The sequence below is a fragment of the Ursus americanus genome, chromosome 14 (genome assembly GCF_024610735.1).
Source record: "Ursus americanus isolate L20-20 chromosome 14, mUrsAme1.1.p, whole genome shotgun sequence".
In the NCBI taxonomy this organism is placed as follows: Eukaryota; Metazoa; Chordata; class Mammalia; order Carnivora; family Ursidae; genus Ursus; species Ursus americanus.
The window spans coordinates 43691439-43716312 of record NC_142140.1 but is presented as its reverse complement, the minus strand read 5'-3'; the positions used below and the strand labels follow the sequence as shown (position 1 = coordinate 43716312).

Genomic DNA, 24874 nt, shown 5'->3' with positions numbered 1-24874 from the left:
AACAGCCCTGGTCCCGAGCTCCCCCCTCCACACCACTCCTGGACACTCAAACCCAGCCCAGGGCTGGAGGGAAAGGGCCCGACTTCCCTTGAAAGCTGAGGCAGTGCCTGAAGGTGTCATATCCCTTCCTTACAGGAGATCTAGATCTGAGCAGCACCCCTGCCCAGCTTCCACATCAATCGACCAGTCCTAGCAGGGACAGGGAACCAAGGGCTCAAGAACAGGAATGATACACTAGGCCACTGACAGCTACTGGGAACTGAAAGCAAAACTTCTGTCTCCGTGCCAGAAGCTGAGATCAGAAGATTCACTTCCGCTTCAGGATATGCCATTTAAAAGCTGTGTGACAGGGGCGCCTGGGTGGCTCAGTCGGTTAAGCATCTGCCTTCAGCTCAGGTCATGACCCCAGGGTCCTGGGATCAAGCCCCACATTGGGCTCCCTGCTCAGCATGGAGTCTGCTTCTCCCTCCCCCTCTGCCCCTCCCCCAACTTGTGCACGCATGCGCGCTCTCTCTCAAAAGTAAATAAAATAAAATGTAAAAATTAAATTAAAAAATAAAAGCTGTGGGATCTAAGTAACATATTTAACGTCCCTGGCTTGGTCTCATAGGGCTGGTGATCTAGCTCTCTAGGCTGCTGACACAAAGTATGGAACAGCACAAACCAGCTCTGCCACACACGTGACCTCTAGCTCCCACTTCCAAGTTTCTGAGTGCTGTAAAATAAAGCATTGCAACATTCTTGGGGAAGAAGAAACACACAAACAAAAACCAACCCTGACACAAGCAAGGGGGCAAGGCCACCAGGGTCAGGGAGACCACCCCTTAACTGGCCAGGTGACTTTGGGTGATGATGGATGTCATGCTTGCGCTAATCAGTTTTCTCATCTGTGAAATGGGAATGATCCCATTTTTTACTTTCAAAGGCTGCAGTCAGGGCCTGGCAAGTTTACCCCCTCAACCTTGAGAGGCAATGCAGAGGTAACACGCACGTGACCTCACTGCATCAGTTCTCTCTGGGTGCACCAGGAGGCCCCACCAGGGACAGCCGATGGGACAGGCCCTAACAAAGGGAGTGCCCCTGCCCCCAAACCAAGAGAATCATCAGAACCACAGAACCTTTCCCAAAATTGCATCAACAACTTCAAACAGTATTCAGCAAAGTAATAACAAGCAATCAATAATAATAAGTGCTCATTTAAGTAAAACACGGCTACCAGCCATGCTCATGCTCCCACACCTGTCACATATGTGGTAGGTATCACCACAACAAGTCTGGTGCATGTTCAACATCTGAGTGAACCCCCTCAGGTGATGCCAAGAACTCACCATGTGGATGTCTGTCATGGATTGCTTGAACAGCTGCCCCACCAGCCCTCCAGTCATGATATATGAAATCCTGCACACCGAATGTGGTTTTCTCCAAGCAGGACTGCTGGCACCTTCCTCCTCCAACTACCTTCTCTGACAGAGGCAGAAATGGGAAATGTCCTTGCAGGAGGAAGGGATGGAGGGACAGAGGAGGAACCATGAACTTTAAGGAAGAGGCTGTGTGGTCAGAGCTGACAGTGCACCCTTGACCCTGCAGAGGTCACCATGGCACAGGTGCCCAGACCTCCCGGTGAGCCTCTGCTCTGCACCAGGGACAGGAAGCACTTCACATGGCCTAGCACGATGGCCCTGACTGACTGTCCCTGCTTCTAAGAGTCAGCAGTTGTGGGTTTGAACATGATATGTGTATGAACTGACTTTGGGAACCATCAGGGGCCATACAGAATTTAGTAGTATTTTCCAATTCACAAATGCCACTTTAGTTTTTTCAATAATATGTCACTAAGAGAAGGTGAAGCAAACCCAAGATCCTGGAAAAGAGCCTGACAACACGGCCTGAGTGCTTCAAAGTCACCAGCTAGCTGGGTCCACAGTCACACTCAAGGTAATGACAAAAGGCCGCTGGGTGCCAACTTCACACATTTAATTCACCAGAGCAGAGCCTTAAGTAAGCGCCACTTCCAGCCGCCAACTGAGGCCAAAGCTCACAGCAAGAGAGGGGATCCTGCTCCATGAGGAGCATGGTGGGTCACAGCAGGGAGAAGGAATGAGCATACCACGATGCCACCCTCACCCTCTCGGCCAGCAGACAGCACTCAGAGAGAGAACCAGGGTCAACCCGTGCTGGAGAAAGCCCCATTAAAAGACAGACCAACCAACAGGAAATGGCAATGAACAGAGCACAGACTGAAAAGATAGCTGCAAGTGGTTGAAACACATGAGAAGTCATCAGCAAAACAACGAGAGGGAGGTATCATTTTTGCCCAGCACTACCACAAAATTAGGAAGAATCAGATAATCTGGTGTGCAAGAGGAAGTGGGAAAGGCATGGTGGAGTTGGGAGGTGGAGGGAATAAGTCGCAACCCACGGGGCAGGAGCTCAGAGCTGGGCCCTCCCTTGGTTCTGTGTGGGCAGGCTGGGCCAGCGTCTCAGGCCAGGGGCCACTTGCTTAGGCAAGGATGGACAGGAGTCATGAGGTGGGACCCACGGGCCTCGGCAGGATGTGCATGAAGAACGCAATCCCAGGCACTTCCCGCAGGTATGGCTGACACACCTGGCTGGTGTCCAAGAGCGAGTTACAACATGTAAGCAAAATAAAGTCAGAAGCCACTGATCCAGAAAAGGAAGGTCCAATCAAATCTACAGGCTCACAGCAAAGTCCTGGTGTGTGCTGCCCTCCCACGCACACTCTGTCCTGGGGAGAGTCCTGGGCTCTGGGAATGTGCCTCTTGATGGGTAGGAAGGTGGGGAGGCAGGGAGGGCATGGACGCTGGAGAGGAGACTTCCAAAGAAAGGCCCTGGGCAGCCAAGGAGACCACACCGGAGTCTGAGCAGCAGAGTCCCCAGGCACGCTGGGAGGGTGATTTGGGCATGGGAGACACATGACCAGCAATCACTCACTGCCACTATAAGCATCCCCCAGCGGCACTGAGTGGCACCACTACCCAGCTGGCTGAGACAAGGTGTTTGCAACCAGTGGAAGAAGCCCTGTGTTAGGCCATCATATGTCCCAGAGCTGTGGGATAGGAAGGCCCCAGGAGTGGCCCCTATCACTATGGCTCAATATCCTCCAGTAAGAACCCACCCTCTTGGGGCACCTGGGTGGCTCAGTCGGTTAAGTGTCAGACTCTTGATTTTAGCTGAGGTCTTATCTCAGGGTTGTGGGTTCGGGCCCTGCACTGAGCTCCACACTGGGTGTGGAGCCTACTCAAAAAAAAAGAAAAAATAAATAAAATAAAAAGAACCCACACTCTCAGTCCAGCCGGAGATGAACAAGGGCTCCAAGACAGCAGGGGACCCAGGGAACACGCACAGCCACCCTGGGGTGATGAGCCACAGGAACACAGGACAGGCCCCGTGGCTGTGGGTAGAAAGAGGCTTCCGGGAGCCGTGACCACAGAGCTATCTATGCTGACAGGGCACTTTCTATGGGGCCTGGGCATGACAGGAGTGAGTCAGGAGAGGATGGAAGGCTTCTCAGGTGAGGGGGGCGGGGAGCACAGGCCCCTGAGGAGGGAGAGGCGCAGGTCTGCACTGACTGCAGCCCCTGCTCCAGGCAGAAGCACTGGTAAGCAGCAGGCACTCGCCCCGAGGTGTACTGCGATGACAGTGCCACAGGCAAGGCAGCCAGAATGCAGACTGAGCTGGCCTCAGTCAATGCTGCAAACAGGACCACTAACCCCACCACCACAGAAAATCCTGCGACCAGCTAAATTAGGAGCAAATGCTCAGAATTGAAAAGCTAAATGTCCCCCACCAAGGATGTTCCAGTACCCCAAACATGGGAGCTCCCCAAACGCCATCTTTGAAGGAAGACAAACCTCAATGAGGACATCTGCCACCTGTTACATCGCAAAGTGCCAGGATATGGGGCATGCAGCATGGTCAGTGTTCTGTGAGGAAAACCCATGACCTCCATCTTTCTGCTTCTGAACCAACTTAGGGAAGAAGTTCGGGGACCATAAATGCAGAACCCAAAAGCCCCTGCCCAGGGAAACCACTCAGCAGTCTGGCCATGTGTGCCAATGCTGGGCACGAGCCTGGTTGCTCGGAACATACAGGCTGGGGCCCCAAGCAAACGGCCCTGATGCTGCTGTCCAGGGCACCCCCGCACACACGGGTTCCAGGGACTGGGAGCACCCTGCAGGGGAAGGCAGTGTCCACAACCACACAAGGCCAAGAACTTGCCACGGGCCACCAGCTCCTGGACAGAGCCAGGGTGCACTGTAGGACTCCCTGGCCCCCAGTCCTGTCACCTACATTATAAAGTGGCACTTTACATCTGGTTTTACTTGGTAAAAAGGGAATTCAGCTCAAAAAGAAAAGCGTTAAAATCAGTGTGGCACACCAGGCGCAGGCCCACTACCGGGAAGATGCCCTGAGCAGCCATGCCAGGGCACGTCTAACTACACTGGCCATCCGCGGGCCCAAGCTGCTGCTGCAGGCAGCTTCGGGGGTGAACACCACCTTCCTGGGCTGAGAACCGGGATAATGCAAGTGAAAAGGAGGTGGCAGGGCTTTTTTTATGGAAAAGGAATCTGGCAGAGCTGGAGAACAGCAAGAAAATCAAACACGAAATGGAGAGGCCTCCACCAAGGAGTTACCAGGTGTCACCAGGCCAGGGCTCTACCATGGGAGCTGAGCTGCTAGTATCCAGACCCACAGCAAGATGCTCACCCTTGGAGCAACAAAAAAGACTGTGCAAGGTGAGCTGGACCAGGGGATCACACAGGACCTGCGTCCCTCCTTGACATGGCCCTCCCACACCTTCATCCGATAACAAACGATTCACCGCGCCCCCATGTGCTGAAGCAGACCCAGACAGCTGTGACAGAAGCAGGCCGACCTCAAGGGACACACTGAGTGCTGGAAGGCACATGGAGGAGGGGCCCTCCGACCAGAGATGTAACAGGAAGGGGCGGGGGGAGGGCCAGGAAGACCTGGAGGAAGAGCGTTCCAGGTGTGGGCACAGTGCACTGTGTCTTGAAGCCCAGAAGCATGTGATGCCCTGTGGTGCAGTGTGTCCTGGTCACCCTCCCGCCTCTCTGACCTATCACCCTGACCTTGGTACCCGAGGGAGAGGACCAGGCTGCTCCCTCGGCACATCCTTCCAGGCTGCTCCCTCGGCACATCCTTCCAGGCCTCCTCAGGGTATAGGCTCTTCCCCACCACCTGCTCAGGGCCCAGAAAAGCCACTTTTCCTGCAGGTCCTGGCAAATATCCTCTCACCAGGGAGCTTTCCTGGCCCACAGGCAGTATTAGAGCCCATGAGCCTGTTACTCTTCACCTGGGACCCTCACTGCCCAGCACATGCTTCCTTCATGGTCATACCTGGGACCTGGCTGCAGTCTGGCCAAGGTTAAGGACACACACTGTGGGCCAGATGCCCAGGTCTGACTGGGACCCCACACGTGGACATTCCACTCAGTCACTATCCACTGCCCAGGCCTCACCTGGGCTGGAGAGTCTGGGGATGACCCACCAGGTGGCCACAGTGCATGGAAGATACGCACACACGGCTTCATTTCAGGCCCTGGGTGATGGTTGCTCATCCACTGTGCAGATGGGCCAGGCTGGCACAGGGGCTGAGGAAGGCCAGTCCCGTAAGTGGGCACAGGACAGGGAGGCCAGCTGCTCTGTTAAGCGATCTGCCTGTGTGGGCTGACTGATGTCACTCCTGTTCTGTTTTTTAAGCGCAATCCTGTGACTCTCTGGGTTACCAAAATCTCAACACACATCCTGAGTAAAAACGATGACATGGGGCTCACTTTTCTAAATTTCCCCTAAATTTTCCGCAGACTTCAGGATTCCTCCTGGACTCCTACGTAAAACTGCTGTGCACATCTGATTTCTGTCGTGTTCATCTGTGACTGGGGCAGACAGAAGGGGAAGCAGCTAGAGGCTTCAGAACCCTCAAGTGTGGAACTCGGTTTTCAGAACAGCAATGCTCATCTCCCCAGAACTGGCCAACTTACAGAGTTCGGACTCTGGGCCTCCTGACCCCACCTGTCAAGCCTAAGGTGAGCTCACCACCACCCACAGGGTTAATCAATAGGTTAAAAAGTAACAAGAAATGTTAGGCCCAACTTCACACAAACACAGCTATCCAGACTGCATCCTGGCTAAGGCCCAACAGTGTCTACACGGGAGTCGTGTCCCCACTCCCCACCCCCAACATGCCTTGCGGCTGTCCTGAGACAGCCCCCTCTGTGGGAAGCCCTCCATAGCCACCACTGAGTCCTGCCACTAACTTGTCCAGTCAACGGGTCCTGGGGACTCACACAGACCCTGTAGCCTTGAGCACCCATAGAGCCAGCTGGCCTGGGGTCTACGGTGTCTGTGCCAGGAGACCCTTCACCCAGGGTACCAATGGAGGAGGAAAGTCCTAACTTTCTGAGACATTTCAGGCCTTAATTATTCTCCTGAACAGCCGGGGCTACAGCATGTAAGGAAGACACAGACATACAATGTAATGATGACCCCCCACCCTGCAGGGTGGTAAACTGAGGCCCAAAGGGTGGTATCACTGTACAGTCAGTCCCTTCTCCCCTACTCCTCCCAGCCCTGTGTCCTGCTCTGAACTTCGCAGCCACCTAGCCATGTCAATACCAGTGAAGGTTGGGAAGCAATATAGACTGTTCCCTACCCTGGCCTTCAGCTGTCCAAGGGACAGCAGCTCAGACAGCTGGAACGTCTGTGCCTAGGCCCAATGGACACCCACGTGAACACCAGGCAGTGGCAACCTCCTGGGTCTGCAGGCTGCTTCAGAACCAGCCCCAACTCACCCAAGGTGAGGCATCCTGTTCCACCACCTCCCCGCCTGAGCCCTGCATCCTCCAATGACCTGCAACACCCCCAAGCTTGTCCGCCCCCTGAACTTCACAACAGCAGAGGAACGCCCACACCTGCAACACGCAATGTGCTTGCTCTTGACTAGCTGAGCCCCGAACAGCACCAGGAGCCCCAAGGAGAGAGCACGGAGGTAGTACCACATCCACTCAGACCAGCCACTCCCCAAAGCTGAGCTGTGCCTAGCAGATCACACGCCTGGCAATTCCTATCACCCGAAAACATCCAGGCCTCAGTGAATTTACACGTGAGAGACCAAGACAAGAAAGAGGAGAGGCAGGTGGCAGAAGCCATGTGAAGATTCCAGAATGAAATGTTAATCAGAGCCACGGATCTGGGAAACAGACCCTAGTGAGTTGCCATCCACCCGAGGAGATAGGGGTCCAAAGCCTCGGGTCTTTTCAGAACGGCATCAGCCCAGCCCAACTCTGCTGACAGCCTGTGAGCCTTGCCCTGCATACCTGGGCACCAGCAAACCCTGTCAACTGGCCACATTCTCACAGCCCAGGATCACCCAGAGGACAGGGTGGGGGCATTAACCTCATCTGTTCAGAGGCCAGACAGGACCCTCCCCACAGAGACACTAGTTGACAGAGCTAAAGGGTGGGAGGGCCAGTATTATCAACTCCAGGCCAAAGCCCATCTCAGAATCCTTCTTAACACAGCTCCACTTCCTGTTAGGAGAAACTGCCACAGATCACTGGGTCATGAGGCCCTGTGCACAAGGCCCCCAACCAGCAGGACCCTGTGCACAGGTAAGGGTGCCAGCAAAGCCTCATCCTAGTGCCAAAGCAAGCTGGAGCCAAGCTGAACACAGGCGACCAGTGCTGGTTGTCCTCATCCCACTTGCCAGATCCACTGTGAGCTGAGCACATTTCGCTGGAACAGGCAGACATCTGCGAGCGTCCAACACCAAAAATAGTGTGACCAGGGGAGGAAGGAACACATTCTTCTAGCTGTGACCTGTCTCTGCCTCAGACATCTCCCTGCAGTCTCTCCAGGCGGGGACGTCCCCCACCAGATCCTCCCCACCACACTGCAACCCCCTCACCCACCCAGCCTGCAGCAGTTCAATAGTTCCACCTGATTTTGAAAAGGGAGAAACAAAGTCAAAAGATAAGAACAGCAGGGGCACCTGGGCGGCTCAGTAGGTTATGTGGCCAAACCTTGATCTTGGCTCAGGTCCTGATCTCAGGGACCTGGAATTGAGCTCCACTCAGCAGGGAGTCTACTTCAGGATTCTCTCTCCCTCTGCCCCGCCCCCAGGCCTGCGCGCTTTCTCTCTCTCTCTCAAATAAATAAATCTTGAAAGAAAGAGAAATAAAAGGAAAAAAAAAAAGAAAAGAAAGGAACAGCAAAATCATGCCATTTCTGCTGACAGAACCCAGAAACCTCAGCCCCTTGGCAGAGAGGCCTGCCTGAGAAGCCCTTCTCCAGGTTTTTCAGGCTGCTGGTATCTAATTCCGAATCCATTTATAGATGATACTCATCCTGAGCTGAGAACGCTCTGGAAGATTCACCAAGGCCCCCCAGGCCATGGAAAGCTCACTCCTAGGGAACAGGAGACACCTGCTGCCCACTGTCTCCACACAAGGGACTCATCTGAAGCCGCTGTCATCTGCTTGTCCTTCATGCCATGAAGCACACGTTTGAAAGACGCCAATACAAACAACCAACCCTTAATTGAGCACAATCCTCCCCTGGAAGATGACACTGGTCCCACTATATCCCCATGGAACTGAGGCTGAGGAGAGGAAGGGAAGGGAGGGGGATGCTGCAGCCAGAGCCTGACTCCAATGGGAGGCAGAGGCCCACCCTCCAGCTCCACCAGGGACACCCATGCTGGGCCCTTCCTCCCAGGCTGTGTGTGAATGTGTTTCCAGAGTTCACCAGGAGGTCACAAACAAAAAAGCCAGGCCCACCAGAGGCTGTGTCAGTCTTGCCGCTGTGCCTGAGAAAAGCTCCTGGGAAGCATTTCAAGTCTGCACGAAATCAGGAGGAGGAGGGGGACACTCCCAGAGCAGACACCCTCAGGTCCGAGACAAATTAATCTACACTGACCACATGCCCTCGGGTTAGCTACCACCCTCCAGGCATCCCATCAGTGAAATGAAGGGGCCAGAACAAAAGGATGTGCCAAGATGTCAGTCCAGCCCTGAGATGTGACAGGAAGCCACGACCCACAGGGTGGCATGCCACAGCACAGGGGCCCAGGGTGTGAGGCCTGGACAGCACACTCCACTAACACACATAGTCCTCATGTCACACACCCATCCCAATACTCCAAACCAGCAGCTCTCAAACTTTTTCCATAAAGGGCCAGAGAATCGATATCATAGGTTTTGAGAATTAGACAATCTCTGTCACAAAGACTCAGATGTTGTCATACAGCAAAAACAGCCATAAACGATGCTTTTGTCCCAATAAAATATAAACACGGTTGGCAGGCTGGATTTGTGCCTTGGGTCATGGTTTACCAACATGTTTTAGACTCTAAGGTCGGCATTGAAAGAAGAGAATGCCATAACAGTCTAGTTTGTTGGCATCCTTATCCAATTCTGTTCACCTAACATGGCAACAAACATGCCAGAGGCCTTCGTTTTAGGGGCTAGCAGCTTTGGCAGCAACACTAGGCACAGCAGACCTCAGCTTCCTTGAGGACAAAAAGAGGTCCACTACCACAAATAATATGGGGAAAGCTCTATCACTAACAGCACAGAAAACAGAGCCACCATGGGGTGCCTGGGTGGCTCAGTTGGCTGACTGTTGATTTTGGCCCAGGTCATGATCTCAGGGTCCTGGGATTGAGCCTTGCAACAGGCTCCATGCTCAGCAGGGAGTCTGCTTGGAGATTCTTTCCCTCTGCCCCCCATCCCCCTCACCCAGCTCACTTGCATACATGCTCTCTCTAAAATAAATAAATGAATCTTTAAAGAATAAAACAAAGAAAGAGTAAGAGGGAGGGGGGAAAAGAAAAGAGAGGAGGAGAGGAGAAGAGAAAAGGAGAGAGGAGAGGAGAGAAAAGAGAAAAGAGCCAAGAGCAGAGCCTGGATGGCTCAGTCAGTTAAGCCCCTGCCTTTGGCTCAGGCCATGATCCCAGGGTCCTGCTCAGCAGGGAGTCTGCTCCTCCTTCTCCCTCTGCCCCTCCCCCTAATCATGCTCTCTCTCAAATAAACAAATAAAACCTTTTTTAAAAAGGAAGGAAGGAAGGAGACAGAGCAGCCAGGATGGGGACAAGGCATGGGATCCCTGACAGGACCTTGAGAACATGGTGGGGAGGTCACCCACTGTCAAAGGCAGGAGGTGCCCACTGTCAAAGGCAAAGCCATGTTAAGCTCATGTTCCAGCCCAGCTACTGCAAACCAAGCTGTCCTGACTTCAGTCAGTGGGCATTCTCATTGTAAGTTTTGCTATCAGACCCTTACATCATCCCCTCCAGATGTGGGGTGAACCACAAGGTCCATATCAGGAAGCTGAATTTCCTCCAAAAAGTCACTGTTCAGAAAAAAGGGGAAAATAAAAAAAGGAACCTCCCAGCCCACTTATCCTCCTCAGGCCAATGGCAGGAGGCGAGACTGCTCCAAAAACCCCCTGGGTCCCAGCAGTACCACCACCACCAGGAAGGGCGGCATGAAGGGACAGCTGCCTCAGCCCAGTCCCTCAGCCCCTCAGCCCCTCTGATCAGCCTGTGCTTACCCATGGGGCCTGAAAGCAAGTGTGGAGCCCCAGGCACACACACACATCCCCCTCCAGGAGAAGGGGAGACGGCAGCATGACAGAGGCAGGGAGCACGGCCTCCACAGTCAGAAGCCCTGAGGCAAGTGGACTGCATCTGCCCACAGGGTCAGAAAAAAACACCACTCCTCCTTCCCATCCACCTTCAGCACCAACACAGGCCCCAGCCCAAGGCCAAGCCAAAGGCAGGAGCAAACACAATGGCATAGCTCCCTACCTGTCCAATACCCCGCAAAGGGCAGCACCCGACCTGAGGGGCCTCCAGGCCACTTCCTATCTGGAAGAAAGCCCATTTCCCACCAGACACCTTGTGATTCAACATGGGACACAAAGAGGTAAATTCACCATAGCACAAATTATGCCCTATCTGAACTTATGGCCAGGGAAGGGCCCAGCAGCCTCAAGTGCCGAAGGGCAGAGCCTAGCCTTGCCCATCACCCTCAGGGCCTCTGTTTGGTTTGAGGACAGGAAGGGACACAGAAGTCCTGCCACTGGGAGGGCTGGGGGATGGTAACAGCTCTCCTTGCCCTTCCTCCCATCTGCACCCAGGTGACTCTGATCAAGATCCTCCCTCAGGCAGGACCTGAAGCTACCCCAAGCCCACCTCAAGTGTGAGGACCAACACGGCCAGATTCCACTGGGGTCCAGCTCTCTGTCACTTACAACGGGACTCTTGAGCCCATCAATGGTCTAGCAGGTGTCAGAAGCCTAAAAGACCCTAACTCTCATTGGAGAGTCGCACACTTCTTTTTTTTTTAAGATTTATTTATTTGACAGAGAGAGACAGTGAGAGAGGGAACACATGCAGAGGGAGTGGGAGAGGGAGAAGCAGGCTTCCTGCCAAGCAGGGAGCCCAGTGCGGGGCTTGATCCCAGGACCCCAGGATCATGACCTGAGCCAAAGGCAGACGCTTAATGGCTGAGCCACCCAGGTGCCCCGAGAGTCGCACACTTTTAAAGGCTCAGAGACCACTTCACATCCATCAGTATGGCTATTAGCAACAAAACAAAACACAACACAACACAAAAAACAACCCAGAAAAGAACAAGTGTTGGTGAGGATGGCGGGCTGGAGAAACTAGAGCTCTCAGGCGCTGCTGGTGGGAATGTAAAATGGGGCAGCCGCTGTGCAAAACGGCGTGGCAGTTTTTTCAAAAAGTTAAACACAGAATTACCATATGATCCAGCAACTCAGCTTCTGGCTATATACTCAAAAGAACTGAAAACAAGGACTCAAGTGAAACAAATCAGACAGAGAAAGACAAATACTGCAAGATCTCACTTACATGTGGAATACAAAAAAAGAAAAGAAAAAGATAAACCACAGAAAAAGAGATCAGACTCATGGTCACCAAAGGCACGGAGTGGGGGGAGGGGAAATTGGAGGAAAGGGGTCAAAAGGTACAAACATCCGGGGTCCGTGGGTGGCTCAGTTGGTTGAGCGACGGCCTTCGGCTCAGGTTGTGATCCTGGAGTCCCGGATCAAGTCTCGCATCTGGCTCCCTGCTCAGCAGGGAGTCTGCTTATCCCTTTGACCCTCCTCCCTCTCATGCTCTTTCTCTCTCTCAAATAAATAGAATCTTAAAAAAATAAAAAAGGTACAAACTTCCAGTTATACAATAAATAAGCACCAGAGATGTAATGTATAACATGATGACTATAGCTAACACTGCTGTATGATATACAAGAAAGTTGTGAAGAGTGTATCTAAGAAAGGTGTTAAGAAAGTAGATCTTAGGGGTGCCTGTGTGGCTCAGTCAGTTAAGTGTCTGCCTTCAGCTCAGGTCAAGACCCCAGGTCCTGGGACCAAGCCCCGTGTTGGACTCCCTGCTCAGCAGGGAGTCTGCTTCTCCCTCTCCCTCTGCTCCTGCCCCCAGCTTGTGCTCTCTCTCTCTCTCATTCCTCACTCTCGCTCTCAAATAGATAAAATCTTAAAAAAAAAAAAAAAAAAAAGTACATCTTAAGAGTTCTTTTAAAAAAAAGTTTTCCTTCTGTTTTTGTACCAACATGAGATTCTAAATGTTAACTAAACTTGCTGTGGTCATCATCTCACGATATATTTCAGTCATATTACTATGCTGTACACCTTAACCTTATACAGTGCTGGATCTCAATTACATCTCAATAAAACTGGGAGAAAAAAAAAAGCAGGGACTTGACCAGAGGTTTGTATGCCCATGTTCACAGCAGCATTACTCACAGCAGCCAAGAGATGGAAACAATCCAGTGCCTATCAATAGACAAACAGGTAAACAAAATGTGGTATATCCATACGATGGAATACTATTCAGCCTTACAACAGAAGGAAACTGACACATGCTACAACATGGATGAACCTTGGACACATCATGATCAGTGAAAGAAATCAGTCATAAAAAGATAAATACCAGGGCGCCTGTCTGGCTCAGTCTGGCTCAGAGCATGCAACTCTTGATCTCGGGGTCATGAGTTCGAGCCCCATGTTGGGTGTAAAGATTGCTTAAATAAACAAACAAACAAACTTTAAGAAAATTTAAAAGGACAAATACCATATGATCTCACTTATATGAGATCCCAAAAGTTACCAAATTCAGAGACAGAAACCAAAACCGCAGACACCAGGGGCTGGGGGGGGGGGGGGATGGGGAGTTCGTGTTCAATGGGGACAGAGTTTCAGTTTGGGAAGACGGAAAAGTTCTGGGGATGGATGGCGATGATGGTTGCATACGCACCTAATACCACTGAGCTGTACACTCAAAAATGGTTAAGAAGGAAAAAAAATGGTTAAGATGGTAATTTTATGTTATGTGTATCTCACCACAATTTTTTTAAAAAGGCTCCAAGAAACCTGAATCTCCCTTTACAAGGAGAAGACCAAAAAAATAATAAATAAAAATAAAAATAAAAATACAATTTAAGAAAGGCTCTAAGAGGTTCCAGTAAAGACTCACTCATTGGTCTTAGCACTCCCAAGGCCTCCCTGACCATGGTCATAGGATGCAACACCCCAGAAAAAAAGTTTGTCCATGCAGTGGAATGAAATCAGCGTTGGGTCAGTCCCCCCCCAGTGAGCCTAGGCAGGGGATGATGGAGCTCGTCTACACCCGCATAGGTCACTGCAGTCACAATGCTTAGTTGGCTAGATGATGAAATTAACCCCAACTTCCTGCCTGGACACCCCTTACCCCCACGCCCTCCAGCTGCCCCACTACCCCAGCCTCCCTCCTATGGCCACCCTCTCAGATCTCACGCAGACTTCGGCAATCTCAGCCTCTTCCCAGACGGTTCTGCCTGCCCCACTTCCCACGGCACCTCCTGCCCACAGCCCACTGTGCTTCTCCCTCCTGGTAGTCATCACCCATGGTCACCATCACCACCATGTGGGCCTCCCCCACAGAGATGTGAGGACCTTGGGATGCAGCCTGGCTAGCCTGCCCACCATGAAGCCCCCAGGCCCAGAATAGCACCTGGCCTGCCTCAACCCACCAGCAAATCCCAAGTCAGTCTAATAAACAGAACAACGAGGCCACATGCACATGTCCAGGTAAGGGTTGCGGAGGACACATACCCATATCAGAAAGAGGCCAAGGAGTGTGAGGAAATATAAGGGATGGTCCCTTGTTACTCAGCCCTTACACACTGGGGCTCCGCTTGCCCAGGGTAGACGATGGAGGAAACAGAACCCCCACCTCCGATCCCTAAGAAACAGCATTCTTCAGTGGAGAGGGGGCTTGGCCCCCGAGACTGCCCTTATGTGACTCCCCGACAGCCAAGAGCTCACATGTAACCTGAAGGCAAAGGCGGAGCCACTGCATCCAGAGCTCTGGGCCTGACTCCTCACACTCCATACGCAGTGGCCACCAGCCTGGTGGGTCAGCAGTCACCACCACCCCCCCACCAGGTCAGGTCAGAAGTCTCTTCAGAAACTCAGCCAGCACTTCCTGCCCCTCCTCTGCTCTGTATGGCCCCTGCTCACTGCCCACTCCACCATCACCACCTGGTGAGGCTGCTCAAGGGATAGAGAAGGGGAACATGCAAAAGGGCCCAGCTCCCTCAACACAGTGGGGTGGGCTTCCTGGCAGGAAAGTTGCTAAAGAATCTGGGGAAAGCCATTTCTTAATTTAAAAAAGAAACCCTTTACAATAGACACAAACAAGCAGATATTTTAAACTTGTGGTATACCAACATGTGCATACAAGGCGGGGGGGGGGGGGTGACTGACCAGACGGGATGGGATGACAGGACCCTCTGACCTGGGGTGCCCACTACTATCTTAGGTGCTGCTTCAACCCAGGAAAACTGAGACTAAGGAAGAAGCCTGGGTCCCCAGGCTGTCAACTGGAGTTAGCTAGAGCCAGTTTACCTGACCCCAACTCATGGTCCTCAGCATCCTTTGAGGGAGGCACCTCCTTATTAGAACACCTTCCCTTCGTGTCTTAGATGGACCCAGGGACAGCAAGGCCAATAGTAAGGAGCTGACACCCACCGACAGCGCAAGGTAGGAGTGGGGGTTGCTGGAAGGGCACACATTCAGGAAAGGTGTCCCCGAGTCAAGCCTCAGTCTCCCCATCTAAAGAACAGTGAAAACACCCACAACAGCACAAAGGCATGGAGGATTAACCACAGTCCTCAATACCAGGCAGCTCATTAACTTCTCAAGGATGGGGTGATCCAAGGCCGCCTGTTCCACAGCACATCTGAGAAAGCTGGGAAGAGATGAGTGGGCACAAGCCCCTTGACCCAACTTTCCCAATGCTTTGGATGGCATCACTTGCCCTCCATCCAGCCTTGGCTCCCCCAATATCCTGAGCACCCACTAACCAGAAACTGGTCACACCAGCACAATAAGGGAAACCTGGCATCCAACTACCCCCGAGCAAAGAACACCATCTAAGAACTGGGAAGAAAAAGGCTGCTGGCTTCCAGAACTGCCACATCAGTTCAAAACACCTTCCACTTAAAGAACCACATGACATCCACATCTGGGGACAAAAGCAGCAACGCAGAAAGGTGTGGGCTCCACAGCCAGCATCAATGAGGCAGCACAAACACATCTACTACCCCATCCCTCGACATCGATGGTGACAATGAGACGCACCCACCACAGACCTGCAGCGGCTCTCTGATCAGCTGTCCTCATCTTTCCTCCAGCCCAGCGTCACTCCAGAGACAGCTGTCAACATCTTTTCAAGCCACACATAACCCGACTCTCACAATCCGGGCTCAGGCACAACAATCAAGCTGAGTGTGAAGATGTTTCTGCCACATGGCCAGAATCAGGAAAGGTTAGAAATGTCTGCCTCCCCAACTAGCCACAGATGGCTGCCCAAATACTTCTCACATCTGTCCCCTTGCCCATTCCCCAGTGCCACCCCAGCTCAGGCCCTCAGAGCCTCCTTCCCCAGCCGCCCGCCTCTAGCCCTGCCCTCCCTGACCATTCACCACCACGGGCCAGACCACATCTCTCCCGAACCTCAGTTTCAACATACAGAAGTGGTGTCCACTCGGCCACACGCAGCCTCATGCTCCCCTTTGATTCACAGGCACACCAGAGATGCCGCTCACTGCCGTGCAGCGCCTCTGCACAGCCCATAGCGCAGGACGGCAGACAAGGCTCCCAGCACACGGGAATCCCCAGGATTGGTGTGCTGCCCCAAACACACATACTTGAGGAATACTGATCCGTCACAGTGCACACTGCGAGGGAGACGCAGTCACTAGAAAGTAAAGCTTACGGTTATATTCAATAACAGAACCAAGATGGTGTCAGGGAAGAAGTAAGATCTGACACCATATGAGGGTACCGCTGTGATGATGAGCTGCCTGGACACAAGGCAGAGGAAGGCGCCCAGGTGTCAACAACAACCATGGCCTGTGCCCATGGGAACAGGAAGTCCTTTCAGGTATTTTCCAAGTTTCCACGCTGAACTACACTCCCTTTACAGTAAACTTCTTAACATGTGTTACTTTTAAATAAGAGTTCGGTGACCCCACGAACTTCACAAACATACGATGTCCACTCCCCTCCAGAAGGGCTGTGGGGAGTCACCAACGTGCCCCGCTGACCTGGTGACTCAGCCGAGATCCGCGTCACAATGTGGCCAGGGAGGGACCGAGCCCAGAGAATATAATTAGCATCAGACTCCAGTGCGGCCACTTGGTGTGGGCACAGGAGGTCTCTCTAGATGGTTCATTTGGACACCAGCTTTTTTATTAAAGAGTAAAGTGACAAAACAACTACACATTGTAGTTGTCTACCACTCATTGCACCTACAGGTCAGAGGTCATTTGGTCTCAAAGGCGTCCCTTTGGGCACTTGGTGACTGTAGAGCAGTCACATATTACAGGAGGTCAGACAACTCCAGGCTGTGCTCACCACAGACTAAAGGGAAAATCCTAAAGGTCGGGGGGGGGAGCAAGGCCCTAAAAATGAAGGACCCAGAGGAGGCCAAACCCCAAAGGCACAACAGGGATGGCCAGCGTGGGCCCGGCCAGGCTGCATGAAGCAGGGCTGCTGCCACAGAAGCAGATTTCCCGAACCCAGTGTCTGCTCCAGGACCAGAGTTACTCAGAACGGGAGAAGCAGTGTTATTTTCAAAGACTCCCCAGAGATGTCACAATCCGGGTATGATGTCAAAACTACTTCAAGGGTGATGAACTCTGGCCTTGCCGATGAGTCAACAGAGGGTGGGTTTCCGCCAAGCAGACTGCTGTTTACACACAATCGCCACAGTCACCGTGGTGCAGGATCAGCATGCAAGCCGGAAGCCTAGTCAAGGGTCACAGTGGCTGAAGCCGGGTTTGGGCCCTCATATGCAGCCTCACTGGCTGCCTGTGGAAACCTCCATCACTTACCCCACACCCAAGGTCACTCACACATCCTCCCACGGCACCTACGAGACATGCACCTTCTAGGAAGGACTCACCCCAGCCAGAACTATGAAGAGCCCACTTTGAAACACACAAGTACACTGAACCCCTACAGCCAGAGGGCAGGAGACAGGAAGCCATGCTCTTGACACCTGGCCCAGCCCACCGGACCACCTCCCTTCAGAGAGGGCAGAGCTTGGAGCCACGCATGGAGTTCAAGCCTGACGACTGGTTCTCAGTCCCGTCCGAGCTGGGGATTTCCTTCCAGTGACTTGGCCTCCCAGAGTCTCTTCCGATCTCCTCACCTGAGAGGTGGGAACCATTCCCCACCACAGGGCTGACAGACAGCGGTGAGATAAATGAGCGTGTGCAGCTCGGGCCAGTGCTGGCATGTGGGGTGTGATCCACAGGTGTTGGTTATCCCCGTCTTTAGGCGTTCTCAGGGGCAGGGGGCACTGCAGCAACCTCAGGAATCTGCACAGCCATTCATGTCACCAGGGCTTGCAGGAGTCCAGAACGCTGGCGTTTAACGAGAACTCGAGACCATGGTCCCAACTTTCCATAGCTGCACCCCGGTGGCTCAAACTCCCTCCCAACTCAAGTGGCAGCCTGGGCCAGTGAGGACAGTCCAAGTGATCTTGGGCAGGTAGACGAGGACCCTCTAAGCCCCAACTGCCCCCAATGCATAGGGGAAACAGCAAGCTAGCCTTCCTGCCAAGGTCACCAAGAAGATGTCAGAAGCCTGGACAAAGGGCTTAGAGGGGCCTGGCCCACAGCCAAGAGGGGCAGCCCCCAGCTATTCCTGAAGACAGCCAGTCTGAAAAGCAGACAGGGCTGGCAAGAAGCTGCCCTGCTTGGTCCCAGTGTGCACCCCTCTCCAGAAAGGGGAGACAAGCCTACCTCCCAGGGCCTCGCTGTGGGAGGGGACCAGAGGCTAAATTAAGGCTCCTCCTGCCACCAGTGCCCGAGCTGACATCCACACAGCCGCCCCCTTAGCAGTGGGTGAGCAGCCCCTAGCACAGCTCTACAAGAGTCATGGACTATTTGCTGCAGGTCCCTTCCACCTCCTCTCCCCACACACCCTTCCCCAGGACAGAGCCACAGCAGCTGCCCTCCACGCCCCAACACCCTCCCCAGCCTCTTGGGTCTTAAGGCTTGAAGGTAGCATGCCTGGAACCCCCACCCCTCCCTGCACAGGACCCCTCACCAGGGAGACCTCAGCTCTGGCATCTCCTAGAAGCACCTCTCTCAATTGGTACCTTTTACACTGCCGTGCACCATCACATCACCCCATTATATTTCCTTCCTGATGCTGACTGCTGACAAGTTCTTTGTACCAATTTCTGTGCTGCCCTGTTCACAATATGTCTCCTGCCTCCAGAATGTCAGCTCATGATGCTAGGGGCTCATCTTGGTCACTTCTGAATGTCCAGCACTTGAGCAGTAGCCCTGTACAAGTCAGGTGCTCAATCAGATTTAGGCAGATGCAGGAGCCCAGGCTCCCTGTCTCCCACAGTCTCTATTCAAACCTCCAGGTGGAACCAGCTCTGGGTATAGGCACCAAAGGCTGAGAACACAGAGGGAGGGAGGGAGGTGTCAGGGCTGCACTGATGGCCACACATGTGCCAAAGAATCCCCACAGCCCTGAGAGAAGAAGGAGCTAGAGCTTAGACAGGGCAGGGCACTGGGACCCTCAATAGTCCTGAGAAGGATCCAGAGGTCAGAAAGAAGCCAGGCACTGGGACCCTCACAGCCCTGAGAGAAGAATCTGGAGCTGGGAGGGGTTGGGTCCTGGGACCCTCACAATCTTGAGAAGGAGGATCTAGAGCTCAGAAATGGTCAGGCACTAGGACCCTCCCAGCCCTGAGAAGAATCCAGAGCTCAAAGAGGGTAGGGCACGGGGACCTTGCAATCCTGAGAGAAGAAGGACTCAGGGCTGGGAGGGGTCAGATACTGGGACATGCACAATCCTGAGGACAAGAAGGATGTGGAGCTGGGAGAGGTTTGGGCACTAGGATCCTCATAGCTCCAAAGAGGAGGATCCGGACTGGGAGGGGGTCAGGCACTGGCCCAAGGCCTCAAGCAGGTAGCACCAAGATTTAAACCCAGATAGGCTACAATCCTCAGGCTTCCTGAGTCCCTCCCCGGGCCCTCAATTTTTACTGAACAACAATATGCTCCTCTCCACCAAGCAGCTTATAAACCAGGAGGAGAAAGTCACTCAGCAACAGAGCCCACCAAATCCAACAATGAAATACCCGGTGGTTGAGGCAGGCGCCCCAAGGAGGGACACTTCCTCAGAGTGGCCAGGGAACATTTCTCTGAGCAGGTGCATGACGCTATCTTGGAAGAATGGGTCCACACTTCCTCTCTCTTCTCTCCCAGAAGTAGCCCATCACAGTGAAAAGGGAGATCTATGGGAGTAGCCACATCAGGACTCCCTCGAGTTTTTTTATATTCAAGGAGAAACTGCATGAAGCCCAAGTCTAGACAGTGGCAGCTGCGTATATTACCTTCTGCCACATTCCAGGCTGGCCACCAGGTCTGCACAAAGGCAGTTCAGACTCCACACCCCTCTGGACCATGGGGGACTTTGACTCACGCTACTCCAAGAGCTAGGATTACAGGCTCTCTTGGGCCACAGAGAAAGTTTCACAGGAACTTCCTCTCCAGTCCCCTGCCACATCTGAATCTGTAAAAGCCTCTTTGCAATTAAAAGTAAAAATAAAAACCCTCTCCACAAGTTGCCATTGGCAAACCATATAACCACAGCACTACAGAATAGAAAACTCCAGACACTATTGACAGCTGTACATAAGAGGTTTTGTTAATAATCCATACACTCCTCTAGTCACACAAACCAGTTCTTCAAGTCACTTTCCCCATGCCCACCACTCAAAAGCACCCAAGCTGCCCTGATTTTAGCTCAGTCCACTACAATGCCCAACAAGTAATGTTAAATATGAAATTGCCGAGTAACTTAAATGACCAATCAGCTTCTGAGAAAAATGCAAATTTGGGTCACCCTCAAAGTTTAGCCCAGCTAGCCAAGATGCCCCAACTGGCTTAGAGAAGTTCTTCAAGGGAGCCCCTCTTGGCTGACATACACAGCTGGGCTCCAAGTGGGATGAGGCGGAGTCTGCAGTTACCTTCACCCTCACATGAGGAAGATCCAGCTTAGTTAGGGGATGTAACCAACACCCTAAATTAAAAATAGCCGTGTGACAGCATGAGGTGGACATACAGGCAGGCCTTCCGGACGACTAGATCAAGCGAGGGCAGCATGGCTGGGAAGGCGGGGCACATAAGTGACCAGGTACCAAGTTCACCTTATTTACATGACTCATGAGCTCTCCCCCAGCTGTTTCTAGGAAAGCCTGTCTTCCTGCAGAACAAGTCAAAATTGCCTAGGGAAAAGACTCCAGACTGGAATTCCACAAGGAAGGGAGACTTAAGCTAGACAGTGTGTGTCGTTCCCCGCCCCCCCCCCCTCCGCAACTCCTCACCTGCAAGGGCACCTTAGCCTCATCCTGAGGAATCGTTTGGACAAGCGAGAACTCGCTCTTTAAAATTAAAAAAAAAAAAAAAAAAGACCCCTTCTACGAATGGGAAACTGTGACACCAGGACAGGAAGGAAACTGCCCAAAAAAAGTGGGAAGAAGCACGGGAAGGGTGGGCACCAGGAAAGTGGTGGGAACGTAACAGGGGAAGAAATTCCCGGCTTAGCTAATGGTGCTGAACAAGTCTGGGGCAGGAAGAAAGCCACATTCCTTCCTAGTTAGTCTCTCTCCTCACCCGCCCTCAGCCCCCCCATTCCCAGTATACACAAACACACACAAGGGAGCAGGGCCTCCCTAAGCCAGACACCAGACCCCTCCCCAGCCACTTCATGACTATAAACCCACCACTTTCCAGGCAACAAGGAAAAGGGCTCCCAAACCACTTCCCCTCAGGTCCTGACCACTCTGGGCACCTGCAACTTCTGTCCCGACACAGAGGGCACCACGACAAACAGAAATGGGAAGAAGCAGGTTTCTGACCAGGGCCCCAGATGTGCTCCCAAATCAAGCCTGAAAGAAGGTGCACAGCAGCCTCCCCCCAACCCACGCACCCTGGGCCAGGTGGCAGAAGTGAAACGCCTCTAACTTCCCCAGACGGGCCTAAATCAGCCCCTGAGAAGTTTGAGAGTAAGCAGCCAGGTGCAGTGGCCAGAGCTCCCTCCCAGGTGCCCACCAAGAGCTCCCAGCCTGGGAAAGGAACCGTGCCAGCGACCCCACACACATGCACAGCTTCTCCCCCACCCAAAACACTCCCACTCTCAAAAAATGTCCAGTGAGACAGGGTCACCTGGGAGGGGTAGGGGAGTTGGAAACAAGCTGTCAGTTTCTGCCCAAACTCCCCTTCCCACAAACCAAGAACAGTAAGCCCAATTCCAAGGGGTTCATTGGTTTTAAAGCCGGCCCTCAAGTGCAGACTCAGCCTCCCTACACAGACGGAACAGGTTCTCCACAGGTGCCCCAAAAGAGGTGCCCCACTGACCCACCCTGCCTGGGACCCAGACGGAAAAGCCTCAAGCCTCCCCAACCCCCTCCCCCGTCCCCCAGCCAGGTGAACGAACAGCTCAGTTCCTGCTCAGGGGCTGGGTGAACCCGAGAAGGCTCCGGACGCCTCCAGGTGCCGACTCAGTCGCGCCTCCCCCCACCCCCCGCCCCGCAGACCAGATGCGCGAGCTCAGGGCCCCTCGGCCGCCCCGGGCCGCCCGCCAGTGTCACCTCCCAGAGCCGTGAAGAAACGCGGTTCCCCGCGCTCCAAGCCGGACAGGTGCCCACCCCGCGACCTGTCGGCCCAGGGACCCGCGAGCAGCACCCCGGACGCCGGACCCCGAGCCCCCAGTACAGGACGCCTCCGCGAGGGGCGCATGAGGCCGGCCTGCGCCTCGACGTCCCCGACGGTCTCGCCGGGCCCCGCGCCTCTCACCTGGCTGGCGCGGTAGCTCTCGAAGGCCCTCAGGGCACTGTCGGTGAGCTTCACGTGGAACACGGACACCTTGCTGCCGTCGCTGACCCGCCCGCACGACAGCCCGTAGCTCCGAGCCTCCTTTAGCGCCGCCATCTTGCGACCATCGCTCCCCCGCCCCCCCTTCCCGGTTCCAGCGCCGGCGCGCCGACCCGCCCCGCCCCGCGGCCCGCTGACGCGCTGCATTATTCATGAGACGCGGATGACCACGCCCCCTCTGATCTAGCGAAGCCCACAGTCACCTCTGTACGGCCCACCGCGTGTTGCATTATTCATGAATGCAGCTGGTCGTGCCCCCTATGGGCCTGGCGAAGCTCACAGTCACCGCCCCGATGTGCTGTATATTCATGAGGCGTGGATGCCCCACCTCTCAAGGCCCCAGAGGGGGCCACTTCCGTGCCTGGACTCCGCCCCGACACGCGCACACCTCCAGGCCCCGCCTCAACATGCATAATTCATCACCCTGGCTCAACCAGGCAAGGGCCGAAGCCACGCCCCACCGGCCTCTGACGTGATGCATTATTTATGAGGTCGCTCCTAGCCTTCCGTCCTTGGTTTCTGTTGAGAGCAGTAGCCAATGCATGAAAGGGGCGGGGCAGCTGCAAAACACGTGGGGGGCGGGGCCGCTGCCGGCTTGATGAGTGGGCGTGGCTATGCAAACCGAGAGCGCGTTGGACGCTGGGTTGGGTTGGTGGAGCTTCCCTTAAGGTAAGTAGAGGGGATTCCCTGCCCCGGGCTGTTGAGGAATTAAGGGTGTTGGGGAGGAGGTAAATTTTGCTCATGATAAGGGTACAGTTTTAATAGAATAAAATTCTATATCCTCAAGGTTCCTGAGATATGGTGGTTGTCCAGCTTTCCCATTTTAACGAAACATTTTATGTATCATAAGATTAACCCATTTAAAGTGTACTATTCAGTGGCATTTAGTACATTCACAACACTGTGCAGCCACTACAACTATCTCATTTGGGGAAATTTTCATCACCCCTAAAGAAAAGCCCTACCCTACCGAACAGTCATTCCACATCCCCTCTTCTCAGCCCCTGCAACCATTAACCTACTTTCTATTGTTATGGTTTTACTTATTCTGCACATTTCATATCAATGGAATCATAGCATATGTGATCTTCTATGACTGGCACTCAGTGAAAGACTCAGCATGACTTTTTTTAAAAACTAAATGAAGACAACCTCAATTAAAATAGAGTCGAGGCACCTGGGTGGCTCAGTGGGTTAAGAGTCCAACTCTTGATTTCAGCTTAGGTCATGATCTCAGGGTTGTGAGATCAAGCCCCAAGTCAGGCTCTTTGTTGGATATGGAGCCTGCTTTAGATTCTTTCCTTCACTCTCTGCCCCTTCTCTCTTTCTCTCTCAATAAATAAAGTCAGGGGGCACCTGGGCGGCTCAGTCATTAAGCGTCTGCCTTTGGCTCAGGGCATGATCCCAAAGTCCTGGGATCGAGCCCCATATTGGGCTCCTCTGCTGGGAGCCTGCTTCTTCCTCTCCCACTCCCCCTGCTTATGTTCTCTCTCGCTGGCTCTCTCTCTCTCTGTCAAATAAATAAATAAATAAATAAATAAATAAATAAATAAATAAAATCTTTTAAAAAAAATAAATTTAAAAAAATAATAAATAAATAAATAAAGTCAGGAAGTCAGAAGAGGGAGCTCTGTGCCCTACTGACTCATTGTCAAGTGCAAACCCCAACAGAAAGGAGTCTACTTTGCTACCCCAGCAGGATGAAGGATGATTTTCCCCTAGCCCAGCAATAGCCCAGCCAATGAACCTGCCACAACTCAGCCAATGAGAAACTGTCACTACCTTGAACTCTTACTTTCCTCCATAACAGCCCCTCCCAACTTCCTCCTTCTTTAGGAGGTAATGTTTCAACTCCTTTGTTCGGTTTTGCCAATAGTTTTATCATAGTTTGCGTGTCCTGAGTTGCAGTTCCTCTGCTATTCCTGAATAAACCCATTTTGCTGGCAAAATAGCGGCTGTTTTATTTTCAAAATTGATATTTTCAAGGCTGGTGCCATTGTAGCATGTATCAATGTTTCATTCCTTTTTATGACTGGGTAATATTCTATTGTGTGGATGGACCACATTTTGTTTTTCATTCATCCATTGATGGCCATTTGGGTTGTTTTCACCATTTCATTATTATAAATAGTGCTGCTGTGAACAGTCATGTACAAGTTTTTGTGTGACTGAATATTTTCCCTTCTCCTGGGTCTATACCTATGTGTGACATTATTAGGTGCTATGGTAATTCTATGTTTAACTTTTCAAGAACTTGCCAGACTTTTTTTCACAGGAACTGTGCAGTTTTATTAATCTCTCATTCTACAGGTGGGGAAACTGAGGCTGGAAAACAG

At 52.8% G+C, this 24874-nt stretch overlaps 1 protein-coding gene across 1 annotated transcript in view; it reads right to left on the bottom strand.

Moving 5' to 3' along the window:
• The window catches only part of ELL (elongation factor for RNA polymerase II), a 75121-nt gene extending 52505 nt beyond the window's left edge, over window positions 1-22616 (bottom strand). Inside the window, exon 1 of the mRNA XM_045778392.2 lies at window positions 22461-22616. Coding sequence (XP_045634348.1) covers window positions 22461-22595 — 135 coding nt within the window. The 5' untranslated portion in view covers window positions 22596-22616. The remainder of the gene's footprint in view (window positions 1-22460) is intronic.
• Window positions 22617-24874: the final 2258 nt, after the last annotated feature.